Below are 17,757 nucleotides of genomic sequence, written 5' to 3'. Positions count from 1 at the left end.
CTTTCCCTAGCAGAAATTAAAAAGGAAGATACAACTGTTCTGCAGTTTGCAGTCCAAACTCTTAGTCTAATCTGCTAGTTTAGGGTATTCTGTTTCCAAAAGGCTGGGGGAAGCTTGCCCAATGAAAAAAAAAACACAAAGCAGAGAAGTAATCTTGGTGACTTTTGATTGGGTTGTGCTGAGCCAGTGTGACAGCGACAATTTGGACTCCTATAGCCCTTGACATCTGAGAGTTAATTAGTAAAATAAAGAGTATTTTAGTTTCTGTAAGGGTATTTGATGTTCTTAAAGCTGCTGAAATCCTCAACTTGGGAGTGTGTTCTGCAGCTCTTTATGTGTACAATCAGGAATATTTCTAAATTCTTGAGGATATTAACAGATTTATACCGAAGTTATTAATTAAAGAACCAGGTTGAAGATGGCTTCTATAATCATAGACATCATTATCTAAAGCGCTTTATTGAAGTGTAGCAGTGTCTGAGCATGTGATAGTCATTCCTTTTTAACTCATCAGCCCAGCTGTCTTCTGGCTTTCAACAGCTGGTAGATAATTTTGCCTGCTGGAGTGTGCAGACAAACGGCTTTAGATCTCTTCAAGAGATCTGAATCTTATGGTAAGTAATGTTACATGTGACTTCCCTGCAAGCAGTGTAGTGCTGGCATTCTGAATTTATTTTGATGCATTTAAAAAGGCTGTTGAATTAAAGTCTAACCCTTAAGCATAGACAGGGATGTTATTTTCACTAGATCAAAGCTTGTATGTAACAGTTCATTGTAAGAAGCTTTCTTTAAAGAGCTGGGTGATGCAAGCTAAGGTTTTGTACCTAAGTCAATGATAAGAACTGACCCTGTAGTTCATGCATCAGCTAAAGATCATAATGCAGATACTATGCTGGCTTTTGATTTGATTGTAGGAAAAGTGATGAATGTTGTGCTGTTTATTGCAATGCAGTGGGTTACTGGATGACTTCAAATTCTTGTGCTAGCTGAGGTTGTTTTGGTTTTGGGTCTTTTTTTGTGATTAGATAATTCTATCAAGTAGAGCATGACCATGTTACACTGCTTATGCTTTTTCTTTTTTCTGCTGAAAATAGCCCTCTTGTTGTAAGGTACAAAGTAGTGCAAACCCTTGCAGCAGCATGAAAGGGGAAGTGATGTAAAATAATGAAGAGGGAGGAAGGTTACTGTTGTCCCTAGACATTTGTATTCTAGAGATAGGTGCTTTAGTTTTTAGATACAGGTTGTAACTTCTCAAATAAGGGTGATGAAAGAGCTTCAGAGTAAGACTGATCGGTCACTGTCAAATTATCTTGGTTACAGCATAAAGAAAGAAGCATCTGAAAGGAGATGGAGAGATTATATGTGTGTTCATGCAGGAACTTTAGCTGCCTTTAGGCACTATTCTTGAGGGGGGTTTTTTTGTTGTTGTTTTTGTTTTTGTTTAGTTGGCTTTTGTGTTTTGTTGCCACTTCTTTATCTTGATGCGTGAAGTAATGAAAAATCATCTTTCTGGATAAATTCTGAAAATGTTAAAGCATTGATCAAAGGGCATAAATGATTGGCAAAATAAATAGGATGTAGGAATGAGTCATTGTAGTAAAGAGATGCAAACCAAAAGAAATCTTAATGATAGGGAAGTGTTTTGATAGTCTATTTCAAACCAGTAGAGATTCCTACTTGACAGGCATGCTGTTTTAGTGAGCACTGCACTGACCACAGCACGCTCAGGAGGCGTGTGTGGCATATTGATGAAGCTGTCAGGAGGTATTGAAAGAGTGCTCAAAGGATTTTCAGCCTCATAGAAACTTTTGAGCTGCTCTAGTAAAACCAACAACTGTGTTAGTTGCTGCTTTTGTGCTCATGTTGACTATCACTGTCACTCACATCAGGCTGTATGAAGTGCAGTTTGCTGGAGAGCGGGAGCAGTAAAGATCGTAAATAGTGGCTTGAGGTTGGCTTCTCATGAAGAATGTCACTCATGGCAACTGTTAGATTAATTTGATTTTAAAGCTTTTTTGAGGAATTCTAAATTAACTTTTATGTAATAGCATTTTTCTTCCAAGATTTTATTAAAACTTCTTTGTATAAATATTTATTAAAACTGAAGTAATGCTTTACCTGGCAGACTATGGCTATGAAGTTGGCCAAACAGAAGAGGAATCATTGTACTTTGGTACTGTAAACATGCTCTACAAGCTTTCAAGAGCTATATGATAAGCAGCATGTAGCATGTAAATTTGTTACTAAAATCTTGCATGTCTCCTTGAGAGGAACTGAACTGTAACTTGTTGTAAGTATATACAGGTCCCCAAGAGGATGGAGAAATTAGGTGAAGTATTTTGGTTAAATACTAAGTTGAGGAAGAGCTGGAATAACCCATCTTTTCTATGAAGACAAGTGAGATTTAAGATATGTGACTTGATGTTAAGAGCAAATTAACTTTTTAAGTAACTGTTAGGCTTTTCTATAGGAAGCCATGAGAAATGGGAGCGAGTACAGGAAACCATGGGTATGATTGACTTTCAAAGGCATCCAGGCAGTTACAGTATGTGAGATAATTTACTTCCATGTGAAAACCGTAGTTTCAAGCAGCTCTGTATTCCAGCTGGTCTGCACTTGTGCCATTGGCATGCCATAGAGGCTGCCAAGTTGCTTCTGTGTACTGGGGCATTAGCTTGTGTCTTCAATTATGGACTGATTTTATTTTTTTCAAATAAGGTCTAAAGCACGTGTTAAGTGATGTTAGTGCATCCCTGAAAGTCTATAGGAAAACAAGCAGAAAACTTCAGCTGTTCTGTATCCATACCTGGCTCTGTGCCAGAGGCATGTATGCTTCAGTTGCTTTGCGGGGAAGTCTCTCCTAAGTGTGGAGAACTTGGAGGCAGCAGTCTCTTAAAGTAGTTAAGGTATTCTTGTTACAACTTATCCTTAGCCACAATGCATGTTGAAGGGATTAAAATGGCAACTCTTGCAGAAAAAAAGAAAAAAAAACATGAAAAAGTTGCTTAGGTATGTGCCTGGTACAAGTGAGGATAAGGTGGAGGCGAGACAATCCAGGCGTAACCTTCCCTCAAATGTAGAGATTTTTTTTCTCACCACTATAAATAGTCTTAAAGAGTGAAGGATGTGAACATAAATAACCATATCAGAAATGGATGCAGAACTTGGAGCTCAGGGTTTTTTCAGAAACACATAAGTTTTCTGAGGTTGCTTCCTAGTTTATATGGTGATAAGGTTCCAGGAGCAGCCTTCAGGTGGAGATTAGTAGTGCTATCATTTTGCTTATAGCTGAGACAGGTCAGAAAGCTCCCAGTCAGGGCTGGGGAATCTTCTATGTGATTATGTCTTCAGACTCATGGAGATATGAAAGACTTAATTTCTGACTGCTTCCTGCTCACACATGTTTAAATATAAATCTCATGAGAGAAAATTTTCTTAAGGGTTATGCTTACTGGAAACATGCAAGACTAGCAGATAAAGTTTGGGGATGGGAAGTAGAAGGCCTGCTCACATAGATTTTGAACACAGAGGCAAGAAACAGCACTGAAGGTGTACTTTGTTTCCTTCTAGAAACCATCCCTCTGTGGGAAATCTTGTGTGGGTGTCCTTTCTTATGACTTTTCTGGAATAGCTGGATTTGGGTTATGAGCTTTCACTTCAAAATGACTTGCTGTGCTTGGAGCTCTACAGCTAAATATCAAAATAAGTTCTGAATGTGTTAAACTGGGGGTTTTGGTGTTTTTCCAACTTTCAGACTTTTCTGAATGCAAACAGATTCTGTGTGTTTTCTTTTTTGGGCGTCCTGTTTAAATACACTTTTAATGAAATGTTATCAAGGTATGAGGTATGATTGTTGGTCTAATGAAGGAATTTCCATATCTTATCAGTGGAGTACCAAAGCATTCATAATGGCAAAGGTTCTTTTGCTTAGTACTATGTTATGTAGCCACTCGAAGTACTGTATATGTTATTTTGAACTAAGCCTATAACCATTATGCTGATTGAATTCCATAAGCATATGGGAAATGCTACTGTCTTGATGTTGGTGTTATAAGATAGTCTAGTGTGGTAATTTTGATTATGCAAGGCAGGACAGTTCAGTTAAATGGGAGAATTGAGGCAGATGTTCTTTGATTGTCTTGGAAGTTAGCTTAGAATTTCCTCATAAGGCATTTCAAGGTATTCTATGAGAAATGGGGTTAAAGATATGATCCTAAAAGACCACATGATCTAGTACAGGCTTAAAATAGAGTTCAGTGTATTTATCTTACAGGTACTTCTAATTTCTGTCAGCAATGGAAATGCACTTTGTGCTTGAACATCTAATCACTATGGAATAGATGGTGCTTCAGCCTTATTTTCAGATGTTGCACAGCAGTTTAAGGCTCAGATGTTGCACAGCAGCTGCTCAGAAGTTTTGTGCTTCCTACAAGATCACAATAAAAACTATTTCCTAGTACTCTGATACAGAGAGTCAGGGATGGCTGAGTGGGTATACATCAAATAGACAGGGGAAATCTACCTTAAAGGCAAACAATACCTAAATTCTTACATGCAATAGAGTAGACAGGAGGAAAAATAGTACATAGAGCTCAACATAACTAATTTTTTGATTACTTTATGAAATTGGAGTTCTTTGCAGAAATAATAATCTCACGTGGGTCACCCACTTTTCTGAAGGCAAGTATTAAATTCCTGCCCTTCATATAATGCCGACTCAAGTAGTCAGAAATTAAGCTGGTTTGAAAGTCAAGCACATTGCCCTTCAGAGACAAACTGCTGCAGACAGTGTTGAATATACACTTTTCTCTTAATGTGTGACATTCACATGAATGTAAATCAAGCTTTATCAACTCTCTTTTCATCTTCAGAAGTTGCAGCTTCAGAGTCTTGGTGCTTAACCTTATTTACATCTCCATTTTGCCTCTTACCAGTTTGGTTTCCTTTAGGTGCACATTAGGACAGGGTGTTACCAAAGTGCATATCCACAAGTACAATTTGAGTTGGCAAGTGCTGTAAAGGAGTAATTCTCAACTTATGTCATAAAGCAAAGAAAATAATCTTAGCTGACTGATTCCAGAAAAGGTATTAGCATGCTGTAAAAAATAAGATTCTTCCTCTCAGTGGTGAGTGAGACCACTGGATTCAGTCTCACAGCTGTCTGACATACCCTCCATGAATTCCAGTGGTAACCATTGCTTTGCTTTTGTAGTCCGCTGTAAATGGTTCCCTCCAAATACTTACTTCAGAGGTTCAGAAGTGTGATACACCATGTTAGAAAGAAGCAATTCGCAGGAAGGGAATGTCTGTTTATATTTCTGCATGGAAATATAGGGATACCTCTTGTGAAATTCCTGTTGTATGGATTTTAGCAGCTTTTCATATAATAGGTTGAGAGGTAGTCTCTGAATGTCACTGCAAACAGCTTATGGGAACTTGTTCTTTTAGTGCTCCCAGGCTGTGTGCTGGGTAGAGCAAAGTGGAAACAATTTGATACAAAATTCCAATCACACACAATGTGCTATGACACATCGACCATTTTAGAGATTAACATTTTTTCAGTCTCGTGATATTGTTCTGGAGACAATCTGACTTTAGAATTGTTCTCCTGTGTGCAGTGAAATGCTGTAGTGCCATGCAGCATCGCTCTGAGGCGCACAGTGCAGCTCTGGCTGCAGGGCAGCGCACCAAAGGATATGGATCAGAGGGGTGGTAGGCATGAAATAGCTGAACTCTGGCAGATTACTTGTTTGGGTAAGTCTTGTTAAAACAATGTGTGAAGTACCAATTCATGCTTTTGCTGGCACTAATTGGACTATGTTGACTCCTTTGAATACTAATGCAGGGGAATTGTTCTACACATGCTGCATTTGACAGCTAGTTAGAAATTGTTTAGCTTGGTTGCATTCTGATTTTTCTGGGGATTGAAATCTAGTGCTTAAACAGGGACTTTGTCTCACTTGCTGTTTAGCAAAGATGCAAAAAAAATAGGTGGATTCTTATACAAACATGACTGTAATACTGCTGCATACACATGATGTTGGACAAAACCCATTGAACTCTAAGTGCAGGGTGTTGCCTCTCAACTTCTTAAAGACACAACACTAAGCTGTTGAAGTCAATTTGGACAATTAAGTAATTAGATTAGCCCAAGACTACAGGCAGCAATGAAAAGTTCCAGTCTTGCTGTGAAATTCCCAGTGAGGGCTGTGTAATTATTTAAGGGAAATCTTTCTGTCTTTGTGGCAAAGAATGGCATACCTCTTCTATTAGGTTAAAAGTGATCATAGCTCCTGGTGCAAATCTGGTGTCTAGCTTCCAGCACTTGCCATCTCTGTGCTCTTGCTGTTTCACGGGTAGTGAATGGGACTGTCCTGTGTTAAAGTATAATGATAGCAAGCAGTGAATGGAAGGAACTAGTCATTGATTTGAAGTTTCATGTAGTTAACAGATTGTTAGTTTAGAAACTGGCTGTGTTGGGAAATGGAACTTCAAAGCAAACTGCTTCCTAACATTTCAGAATGAAATAGTGACTTCTGTGAACATGTGAAAATACTTTGTGGTATGATCTAAATAATCAAAATACTGCTGCACTTAAGCTGATATTCATCAGTAACTTTTCAATGGCTACAGGGTCTCTCATAGATACTGTGTCTGTACAGTATATATTGTCAGTGTCATGCCTCTGACACTGTATTGTTCAACAGAACTGCTCCAACTGCACCCTGCAGCTTTCTAATATAGACATAACCAGGGGATCAAAAGTTGTCTCTTACAATAAAGTGTGAGTCAGTTGAACAGGGATTAACTGGCTTTTGCCCTGAAGACTGTTAGTGTTGGGAGGAGTCCGTCCAGTGGTCAGTTGACTTACCCATACCATCCTTAATAAGAAAGGGCACTAGCAGTTGTAATTGTCTGAGACTGCTTTTGTCTGTCAGAAACTAAGTACTGCAGTCAGTGAGGTTATTTCTAGTACTTGTCTCATACAGGAAGATATAATATTCTAGTAATTCTCACTTCCTAGCCTGTGTTTGTCACCAGAACCACAAATAACACTTTTTCACAGTAGTGGAAAGTAAAAGTCAAGCTGGATGTTCCTTAACACTTACAGGTTTCTAACATCTGCTAGAGCTGCTAATGTCATAGGATCACAGAATGGCTTTGGCTGTAATGAGCCTTAAAGATCATCCGGGTCCAACTCTGCTGCCATGGGACTTGACCATAGGTTGCTCCACCCATCCTGGACTTTGGGCATTTCCAGGGATGGGGCATCCACAGCTTCTCTGGGCAACCTGTTCTGGTGCCTCACCACCATGACAGTGAAGAATTTCTTCCTGATATCTTATCTGAACCTACTCTTAATTTAAAACCATTTCCCTGTGTTCTGTCAGTACATGCTCTTGTAAATAGCCCCTCTCCGTCTTTCTTGTAGGGCTCCCTTTAGGTGCTGGAAGGCCTCAAGTCACCCTGAAGCCTTTTCTTCTTCAGGCTGGACAATCCCAACTTTCTCAGCCTGTCTTCACAGGAGAGGTGCTCCAGCCCTCTGATCTTCATGGCCTGCCTTTGGACTCACTCCAACAGGTCCATGTCCTTATGCTGGGGATCCCAGAGCTGGATACCACACTCCAGTTGGCATCTCACAAAGGCAGAGCAGAAGGCACAATCAACCTCCCTTGCCTTGCTGTCCATGCTGCTTTGGATGTAGCCCAGGATACAAGTGATTTCCCTGGGCTCCAAGTGCACATTGCTGGCTCATGTCCAGACTCTCATCTACCAGCACCCATAAGTCCTTCTTGGCCCAGCTGCTCTGTCTGTTCATTCCCCAGCCTGTGTTGACATCCCAACCCAGTTGCAGCACCTTGCACTTGGTCTTGTTAATCCTCATGAGATTCCCATGGGCTCACTTCTCAAGTTTGTCCAGGTCCCTCTGGATGGCATCCCATCTTTCAGATGTGTCAGCTGCACCACTCAGCTTGATGTCATCTGCAAATTTGTCTGTCATTAAATAAATGCATAGTTCAACACTTCTGTGGTTTTAACTTGTGGCAACTTTACACTTTTAGCTTAAATGGATAAGATTGGGGAGTGGGGAGCCATCTGGTATTAACAGTCTTGGAGTCTGTTTACTCCCAATCTATGGCTACTCTCTGTGGGACAGCAGGCAGACACACTTGAATGTGGGCTGTAATACTGGTAGCGGTCTGGTTAACCTACTTCTTGCAGAATAACAGATCCAATCTAATTAGGTAGGACAGTTCTGGGACAAGATGTGCTGGTTTGGGGAGATGGGGGATAGCTGTCAGCAGTGGTAACTTGCCAGTAACATGTTTATATGCCTCTCTAAAAAGGAACTTCAGTCAACTCACACCTGACCCTGGTAATGCTAAAATGTACATTAGATGTCTGGAGAACTGGGAGATTCATCCTCAGGGCAGTTCTGGGTATTTGCTGTATTATGCCAAACATCCAGCTGGCGTCCAGAGTCTGGTCTTTTCCTGCCTGTGGCTCTTGAAGGGCATGTTTTGAAAGTGACAGTAGTTCTAACTCAGAGGATTGAACGATGTTCCCAGCCATTTTGGATGGGGATTTAGTTTAAATCTATCACACTGGATGACAGTAACTTTACTGAGAGTTGGAATTGTCACTCAGGTGTCCCTGGAAAAAAAAAGCTTTCACTCATTAGTTGATATAGCCTGTCTATTAACTCATTAATATAATAAGTAGTCTGTGGGAAGGAAGCTTGACAAACTCATTGTGCATATCCAGCAATCAGTTGTACATTTAAACTGCTTGTTCTGGCTCCAATTCCCATCATATAGGAGGAGTTACAAGTTGAAATTATGAGTGAAATAATAGGAGTCTAGGGTATCTTTTTTGCTAAATATTCATGAGAACTACTACAATGGTAGGTCACACTGCTGTAATAAACAGGACACTGGTGCTTCTCCCTTACACTGGGAAAGACTGCTCTAGAAATGCTTGGAAATGTACTTCAAGGCAAGGTTACAATGATAACTTACCTTTTGCAGTAAAGGACAAATATAAAGCTTTTAATGTTGGATCTTAAATTACAGCTCACAATTTCTCTCATGTAGTTTTTTACTTACATTTCGCCCCCATTACAATATAAACTGGGGAGTGAGAATAGCTCCCAAGTTCTAATGGAGTTTTAAAGTCAACTTTATTCCTGTGGTGCTGCTGTAGGGAGGTGAACTAGTTCCTGATGTGTGTCATTGTGCGAATATTTCACTTAAGGTTGTTGCAGTTACTGGAAAATATGGTGACGGTAGGTGCTGAGTCATTTTGGTATGGAAACTTTGGTTAGAGAATGCAGGAATTTTCATTACATGAAGTCACTTCCATAACCCCAAATTAAACTTCTGATCCCTGTGACTGTCCTGTATCTTAGTTCCTCATTTACACCTGAACTACTAAAAACTGTACTTTAGTGGCATCAGATTTATGCCTAGTCACTAGACCTACCAGTATGATTAATCTTGTGATGTTCTTTCTTTACTGCTGTACTAAGCAATTAGTTATCTTCCTGCTCTCTTCTTTCTAACATTATACACACTGGGGATTTTAAGTCTAGTTTAATCTGATCACTTTTAACCTTTTTCTTCTCTGGGGGTATGATCCACTTTCTGTACTGCTCAACACTATTGTCACATATGCAGAAATGATTATAGCAAATATCTTGCTGGACAGAGGAAGGGGTATGACAGATCTCTGAACTGTAGATGGCAGAAGCTGAGACATTTAGTTTTACGAACAAAGAGAATTATGTTCAGCCTTGAGAATTTGGAGGATTAGTGGTTTGTAGTTTGATTTTGCTGTATGAGGGTTTGTGGGTTTGGTTGGGTTTTTGTTTTGTTTTGTTTGTGGGGTTTTTTTGCCTTGCAAAAGCTCTATCTGAACTCCTGTTAAATTTTCAAACGGCTGTCTAGAATGCTCTGCATCCTAGACAAGAAGGTCAGCATGTGCTTTTTCAGTAATGACAGGATTATAAAGAAAGTCCGCTCACTTTAAACTGAATTCTTTTCCTGCCTCATGCTGTATACCTTTTACCAAACAAAACTCTTACATCCTGGGCAGGCCATGTTTTATTGCTTCTGTCTTTGTATGAAATACAGTATATCCATCTTCATTAGGCTCCAGACAGGATGAAAGAGCAGTTGCAAGGTAGTATTCAGGTCAGGTTTATTGTTAGTGGATGTGAATTCTAGAGGTGAAAACAGCTCTATAACAACCTGGTTTGGGTTACTCTAGAATAAGCGCTCATATTGGCTGGTATTTGACATTAAAAGGCATTAATCTCTAAGAATCCAAGGCTGTTGAGCTTGTGTGTGTTTAAGGGTAAGAGGGAGAAAATCTTCCTAATATAAAGCTTTAATCTAGTAAGTAAAAATAGAAGCTTTCTTGCTGATAGGTGCATCAGTTTCCTACTTTCACCCAAATTAAAACTGCAGAACAACATGTATTGATGTTTCTCTAAATCTAAAAGTCATACTACAAGAGAGGTAAGAGTTGCTGTAAATAGAGTTAAGTTATTGTTGTGGACAGCCAAAGCCCATGGTTTATACTGTGGCTGCCATAGAATACTAAGCAACATACAGTTCCATGCTGACTTCCATTCCTATCAGGACTGCTGTCTTCTTACACTGTGAGCAGCCACTGTACAAGGCTGACTTTGGCTGACCCCTCAGGTTTGGTTCTGAGCTATGCTTTGTAACTTTGTTGCTTGGAAGCCATATGTAGCACTGTACTAATTTCACCTTTTTGTACGTCTTAAATGTGCTGTTGTGCATGTTTCAGGAATGGTTATTGCTAAAGGAGGCTCATCTGGCCACCTTGTCAACTGTTTCTGTCTTTACAGCTGTTTTGGATGGAAGAGCAATAGGCAGGAAGGGATTCAGTCAATGGTAATGTCCTTCCCTGTGCTCAGTGATTGCAGCCTTGTTTATGTACAGCATACACAGCTATCTGAGAAATGGTAACTGCCTGATGATCTTTTCTGTAATTCCTAAATAACTTAGTTTTCCTATGTAGTGATCATGCTCTGTTTATTCCTTCTGGTAACAATCTCACAACCCTTCCTGCAACTAATCAATACAACTTAATTTTCTTATGTAAATGTTCATCAAATATTTGGAAAAACAGCCTTAAGTAAAGCCTGGAAACCTCCCACCTCTCCAGCAACTGAATAGGGAGGACTAATGGGACCATTTTCCTTGCTGCTTCAAGTTCATGTTCAGTCTCATGTAAATGACAGCAAGTGGTGCTCAATTCTGGACCATTTCAGGGCTGAATTGAAGAACTCTTTCTGTAGAAGACTGAGGTTGGTACAGGGCATTGTGGACCTTGAGATTACACTCTTTGTTTTGTGGGGCTGTCCTTTGGTGTGAAGGGATATCTCCCTGTATTGGATACTGGGGTTAGTGCTTTAGCATAGTCCAAGGTGTTCCCATGTGGCAGGAATTGGTGGTGAAACTGACAGCTAAACAAATGAGGAAGCTGAGAAGGAGCTCCTCAAAACTTGTGTGGTGCCCTATGCAGTGACTGGCGTAATGTAACTAAATTTGACTGTGTGGAATTCCATTAAAGAAACTCAACCACAACTCCCAAAACCAAAATCCCTACATTCTAAGGGTAAAGTTTCTTTAAATGTAACATTACGGACATGCAGAAGTAGTAAAAGCCTTCTGATCTAACTCTTCCTTAATAGTACTTGATTAGTGGAAACAGTGGTCAGTGGTGTGGTTTGTAGTAAGGCTGTTCTAAAAACCTCTGTTAGGCATGAAAGCCCAGCCTAGGGAGACAATGTGAATTACTTGTGTACCCTGTTTAGGAGAATTGTAGTTGCAGTGTGGCTTTTCCAGAGGCATAGTCACAGAGATGCAGGCTTGGTGCCTGGCTTGTTGCATGGCCTTAATTTCCATGACATTAATGCTGCTTTAAAACTTGAGTTTTGAGTATGGAGTTAAGAGCTTTCTTCTTGGATCATGCTTGTTCTTACACAAGATGTAGTGGAAAACAATGTGTAATCTCTGTTCTGAAGAGTATGCTGGGTAGTGATGCTGTTTGCTGCAGCATCATAGTTTAAAGTGAACAGACAGAAATAAAGTCAACTTCTTTATAGTTCTTTGGATCTTTAATGTGGGTGCTGCTGTTTTCAGACCATTCTAGTAGCTGCTTAGGCAACCTTTTCTGAAACAGTCTGTAGGGAATGAGCTAATCATACTCTGAATTACTGACATTAAAATGAGGCAAATGAGCTGGAAAAGAACACTGCTGAACAGAATCTATTGTCAACTTCATTTATTGAATTTTGGTCTCTTTCTGAGAAGGTGATAACACCCAATTCTCCTTGTATCTGTTTGTCCTTGCTAATCAAAGATGGACTTGAATGTTTATAAACAGAGGACAACTAGGTTTCCAAATACAGCTCTTCCTTTATCTGTTCTTAAACCTCATATGCATGAAAAGATAAAAGCTCAAGTGATGACACACTGTAAAACTAAATCATAGAGTTCAGGGACTGCTTTTCCCAGTGAAGACTTCCAAACAAAGCAGAAAGCTATTTTAGTAGCCCGGACTTTGCAAACAATGTGCTAGGACTTGATACTGCTAGACACACTCAAATGTAAACACACCATGATAGTCTGGCCTTTCAAACAGAAGAAAAAATGAACTGGCACACACTAATTCTGTATTTCAAGTATTCTGGCTAAAGTGGTTGTACTTAATAAGAAAAGGCTTTTTTTGAGTTTTCTCTGCTTATGAGCAATTGATTTTCTTTTCCTGGATTTTTGTTGTGAATAATTGTACTTTAACTGTTCTTGTTTTAAATCCTGGGATTGCTGTAGAACTTCTATAGTTGAAAATTAATTCAGAGTGAATCTTAGACTTAAAAAAATGAAGTCAAAGTTAACAGATTTAGCCAGAACTATTAAGCTAGCAGCTTCTTTTGAACTTTTCCCTAAGGAAAAATCTATATTATAGGTGGACTTCTTCAGAAGGTACTTTGAAGGCTGTTAGCCTTGAAGCTTGCAAAACCCCTTGTTGCTCACCATTCAGCAAAAGGCTGAGTTTAAGTCTTTAGCTGAAGCAACTAGATTAACATACAAGCCTTAATATTCTTTGATGAAATAATGATTTGTGTATAGCTGTGTTGGTAGTGTTTTTAGGTGTTACTTTCAAAGACCTCTACTCAACGAATAAGTTTACTATATAAGTATAGAAGTTGAGGGGCTTTTTAAGAAAAACTCCAAGTTGTAGTTTGGTCTGCAAACTACTTTAAGCCTTTGACTTGTCATGAATAGTGTAAATAATAGCTGTTACAATGAACTTAGGTGAGATAGAGAAGGCAATGTTTTATGCTGTAGGTGACTAGACCCAAATGCCAAACTTCTATGGATTAAGCTGGTACACTAATCTGTTTACACTGCATACAGTTTGTGCTTCAATTAAAATATACTCTGTGACTGTTCTCTCTTTCAGGCCAGGAGCGCTTTGGAAATATGACCAGAGTATACTACAAAGAGGCAGTTGGTGCTTTTGTGGTCTTTGATGTCACAAGAGGCTCCACTTTTGAGGCTGTTTCAAAATGGAAGCATGATTTGGACAGTAAAGTACTACTTCCCAATGGCAGCCCCATCCCTGCTGTTCTCCTTGCAAACAAGTGTGACCAGAAGAAAGATGGCAGCCAGAATCCCTCTCAAATGGACCAGTTCTGCAGAGAAGGTGGCTTTGTTGGATGGTTTGAAACATCTGCCAAGGTAAGCTTAATAGAAAAATATTTTTAGTCTCTTGAATATTAGCATAAGAAGGGTGAATATAGTCATGTAGGAAATAAAGTTATCAAGTATAGGAAGTGGCAGTCAAATTCTGAAAGTTTGAACTCATGTGCTGGCTAGCTTCATTCCTGAAGAATGGTTTGGTTTAGATGAAAAGGTATCTCAAATTCAGAGCATCTTGAAACTATCTGGAAACCTTGATTATCTGAGTTTGATAAGTTTTTTCATCTTGCATGCGTGAGGATCAGTCATTCTTTAGATGTTAATATTACTAAATGCTGATCAAGCTCCCCAAAAAATACAGGTCATCTTTAGGTGCAGTTTTTTAAATTGCATTTTCTATTGTCACTGTTTAATGTAGGAAACAGCAAGATTTGAAGTGAAGAAGCTATTTGCTTACTCATTACTACCTACCCACAGTGTTGCTAAAGCACTTTTCTATTTTATCAGGCAATGTCAAGACTGAACTGGAGAAAAACATTGTTCTGTATAGTAATTTAAGTTAAGAAAGACAGCTACTTTAGTCAGTTAACTTTGAGTAATTTCATGTATTTTACAGTTTTAGTCTACAGATGTTTTGTCAATGCACAGATTAAACTAGAAGTTGGAAGTGAAACCCAATATTTCGTTCAAGCCCAACTGATTCTTAAAATGAAGGACTCCTCTAGATGAAGACAGTGTGTCTGACAGACCAGTTTACTGGTCTGGCTGATAAATCCTTTATAAAGTAAGATAGGCCTCAAGGTCCCACTTTTCCCTTGTCTTGCTTACTTCCTTCAGCTGCTGCTGCTGAATTGTTGAGACAACTCTTAAAAAGAAAAGAGTCTCTGAGAAGACTATAAGAAACAAAGTTGCTCTTTGTTTACTTTAAGAGAAGGATACACAGTTAAAGGAATTAGTGAAATTAGCTGACGATTTGTTTGCATTTGAAAAGATATTTCCAAACTCACCCATCTGCTACTAAAAACTTTATTTTTAAGGCTCTCTATACTCAAAAAGAATACCACGATTCTGCTTTGGTAAAAGTCTTCCCCAAACCTTTACCTGCCTGTAATACTGCTATATATAAACTGCATTATGGCTTAAAAATAAATGCCAGTAACATTGGAAAAAATCTAATGTGAAATTCAAGTGACAGCTTGCATTTTAGGTGGCATTTAAGACAGGACAATGTAAAACAAGGTTCTTGCTGCAGAGAAAAATCCAGGCAATAAATTCTAGCTTAAGTAGTAATTGACTTGTTTAGAACTCTGAAGAATTGTAGTTGAAAAAGCAAAAATTTAGGACAACTGTCTTGTTTTCTAAGCATACCAAAACAGTTTATGGCTTTAGGTCGTGCCCACTTGGATACCCTATTAATCTGCTTTTGCCTTTCTGTTGGAACTGATAGTTGGATACTCAGTCATCAGTAATATACTTGGCTGGTATTTCCTTTGGAAGCAAAGATGAGCAATTCCAAACATGGTAGCCCTGTGCTAGCAGATGGCCCAGCCAGGTCAAACCTGTGGCCAGAGACTCCTTGGCACTAGGCCAGCTTGGACCCTCAGAAACTGGGATATTCTGGCAAAGTGCATCTCTAAGTATCCTGCACATATACATTCTTCAGGGTGTATGGCAAGGGACTTTTCAAAGTATGCACAAGAATATGTAGAGTAGCTATATAAGGCACTTGGAAATCGTTGTGATTTTGAGGATCATGGAAAAGGTAAGTGCATCCAAATTCCATCAGAAACAGAAAAAAGTTCCAAAAGGTAGGACAATACTGCAGATGATGTAATTGCCTAGGATCTTTCCTGATGCAGAAATGCCCTTAGGCATTTGTCAGCCTTCCAAACGCAGGTACCACTTATTCCCCTGACTGCCTACTAGATTAGAATCAGATTTCAGCTTGTAATATTGGATGAATAATTTTGTGTCCAACCTCTCTGCTAACTTTTTCAGAAAAAAAAAGGGTGAGCAATGACTTCTTGCATCTAAACTGTTTGTGTTCTACTGATGAGATTGAAGAATTATTTTCTTTTTGGATAACTTTAGGAAAGTGTGACTGTTAATAGGGATGTGTGACTGTTTCAAAAAGATCACTGACTTCCTTGCTTTCAACATTTTTAGGACAACATCAACATAGACGAAGCTGCTCGATTCTTGGTGGAAAACATCCTTGCCAATTACAAAACCTTTCCTAATGAAGAGAATGATGTGGGGAAACCAAAACTGGACCTAGACCCATTGAAAGCAGAGAGTAAATCACAGTGCTGCTAATGCTACCACCATTCAGTAGATGTGATGGGATGAGCAGCAGGACTTTGCTTCAAATCAAAATGCTGCTATGGTGCTGCGATGTGACAATCCATATGGGGTGTCTGGTACTATCTGAATTGGTGACTCATTTGGGTGTTTACATGTTCTTGTTTAGCATGAAACTGAGTATCTTGTGAGTTATCATTCCACTTGCTCGAGTGTCTGCATCTAAGTCTGATTAGTGGTCTTCTTACTTGAGAACATAAGGTAGTGTTTACACTCCTAAAAGGAACAAAGACAACATTCAGTGTCTAGTTTGTTTCTAGGACATATGCTACATTCCAAATAGGACTCACTTTTAGGTGACTGGACTCTTGCACCTTTAAAGTAAACTTTTCCTTTGTCACCTTTCATGTCCCACGTGAGCCTTCTCACCAGCACAATTGTCCCTATTTATTATCCCCACCATGAGGATCTGTCTCTTTGCTAGTTCTCCTGGATCAAGACCTCCCAGAAATCTTGAAGGGGCCAATGACAGATGGGACATATCTTTCCTAGTGTGATCACTAAGATTGAGTGAAGTTGATGGCTTTTAGCACTGAGTAAAAACAAGATGGTTGTTATTGTGTATAACAAGGGAAAGACATTGTTATAGAGATACTAATACAAATGCATGTCCAGCAATTTAAGGCTGAATATTTTCAGCTAATACTTTACATATGAAACACATTAATGAATACAGTTGTACTCCTGGCACATAGTTGTAGTAACCTCACCCCTATGCACATCCAGAAATAAGCATCTAATAACTTTTTCATGCACTAACACTGAAAACTTTACCAAGAGTACAAAAAGTAAGTACCTTACTGTCCTGTGATGATGAACTTTTTCTTCTGTCTAGAGATGGTTCTGAATACCATGAGCAAGGAGAGAGGTCTTGAGGGAAATAGCTTAATTGGTTCATGCTAGTCTGTCAACCTTTCTGCCCCAAGCTCTGTCTTTGTCAGTTTTAGAACTCTTTTGACTGCTTTGAACTAAGGAACTGGCTTACCAGTTTGTAACTGTATGCTGAGATACTTAGGTTTCTTTGTTATAGCACTCATGCATTTTTGGCAGCAAATGAAGTTCAAAAGGATTAGAGGTATTTAACGGTTCTTGAATGCGTTCTGGAACTCTGGCTCTGATTGGCTTAAAGGCTTTGAAGCTCCTCTTTATTTTAAGGATTTCTTCTCTCCTGGTACCTCATTGCTATTGACTTCAGAAGTCTTACCTTGCTGGGTTTGATGGTGCTGATGTTTAGGTAAACATCAGAACTAGGTATATGCAGGATTTGATATACTTTAATCTGTATTGAGATTTCTTAGGCTGTCTTTTTTTCTAAAGAGTAACATACTTTTTAAGAGTTAAATAAATGTATTTGGGCATCTTTTGTGTGTTGGTGTATGCTTTTGAGAACACGAATCCTCTCATATGTTCCACCCTATACTCAAATACTTTCACTGACATTTGAAAACAACTTTATCTTCTAGTATGTGCTATGTTAAAGAATTATTTAAAGTTACCACAGCAAGGTTTGGCATAAACCAAAACTGGGTTTATTAAGCTTAGCATCGTAAGGTGATTCTGATGAAAGAGCTCTTAAGATGTCTTCTGAGCCAGTGTCTTTCCCCGAGCAAGGTCATATCACAGTGCTTAGGTGTTCATGTGCTCTGGTCTTAACCTC

The 17,757-nt window shown here is 39.1% G+C and overlaps 1 protein-coding gene across 1 annotated transcript in view; it reads left to right on the top strand.

Annotated features, from left to right (window-relative positions):
- The window catches only part of RAB32 (RAB32, member RAS oncogene family), a 19,614-nt gene extending 2,154 nt beyond the window's left edge, over nucleotides 1-17,460 (top strand). Inside the window, exons 2-3 of the mRNA XM_005420066.2 lie at nucleotides 13,501-13,778; nucleotides 15,906-17,460. Of these exons, the coding sequence (XP_005420123.1) occupies nucleotides 13,501-13,778; nucleotides 15,906-16,055 (428 nt within the window). The 3' untranslated portion in view covers nucleotides 16,056-17,460. The remainder of the gene's footprint in view (nucleotides 1-13,500; nucleotides 13,779-15,905) is intronic.
- Nucleotides 17,461-17,757: the final 297 nt, after the last annotated feature.

The sequence above is a fragment of the Geospiza fortis genome, unplaced genomic scaffold (genome assembly GCF_000277835.1).
Source record: "Geospiza fortis unplaced genomic scaffold, GeoFor_1.0 scaffold162, whole genome shotgun sequence".
Taxonomy (NCBI): Eukaryota; Metazoa; Chordata; class Aves; order Passeriformes; family Thraupidae; genus Geospiza; species Geospiza fortis.
The sequence above is the reverse complement of the archived record's forward strand: the minus strand, read 5'-3'. Positions and strand labels throughout refer to the sequence as shown.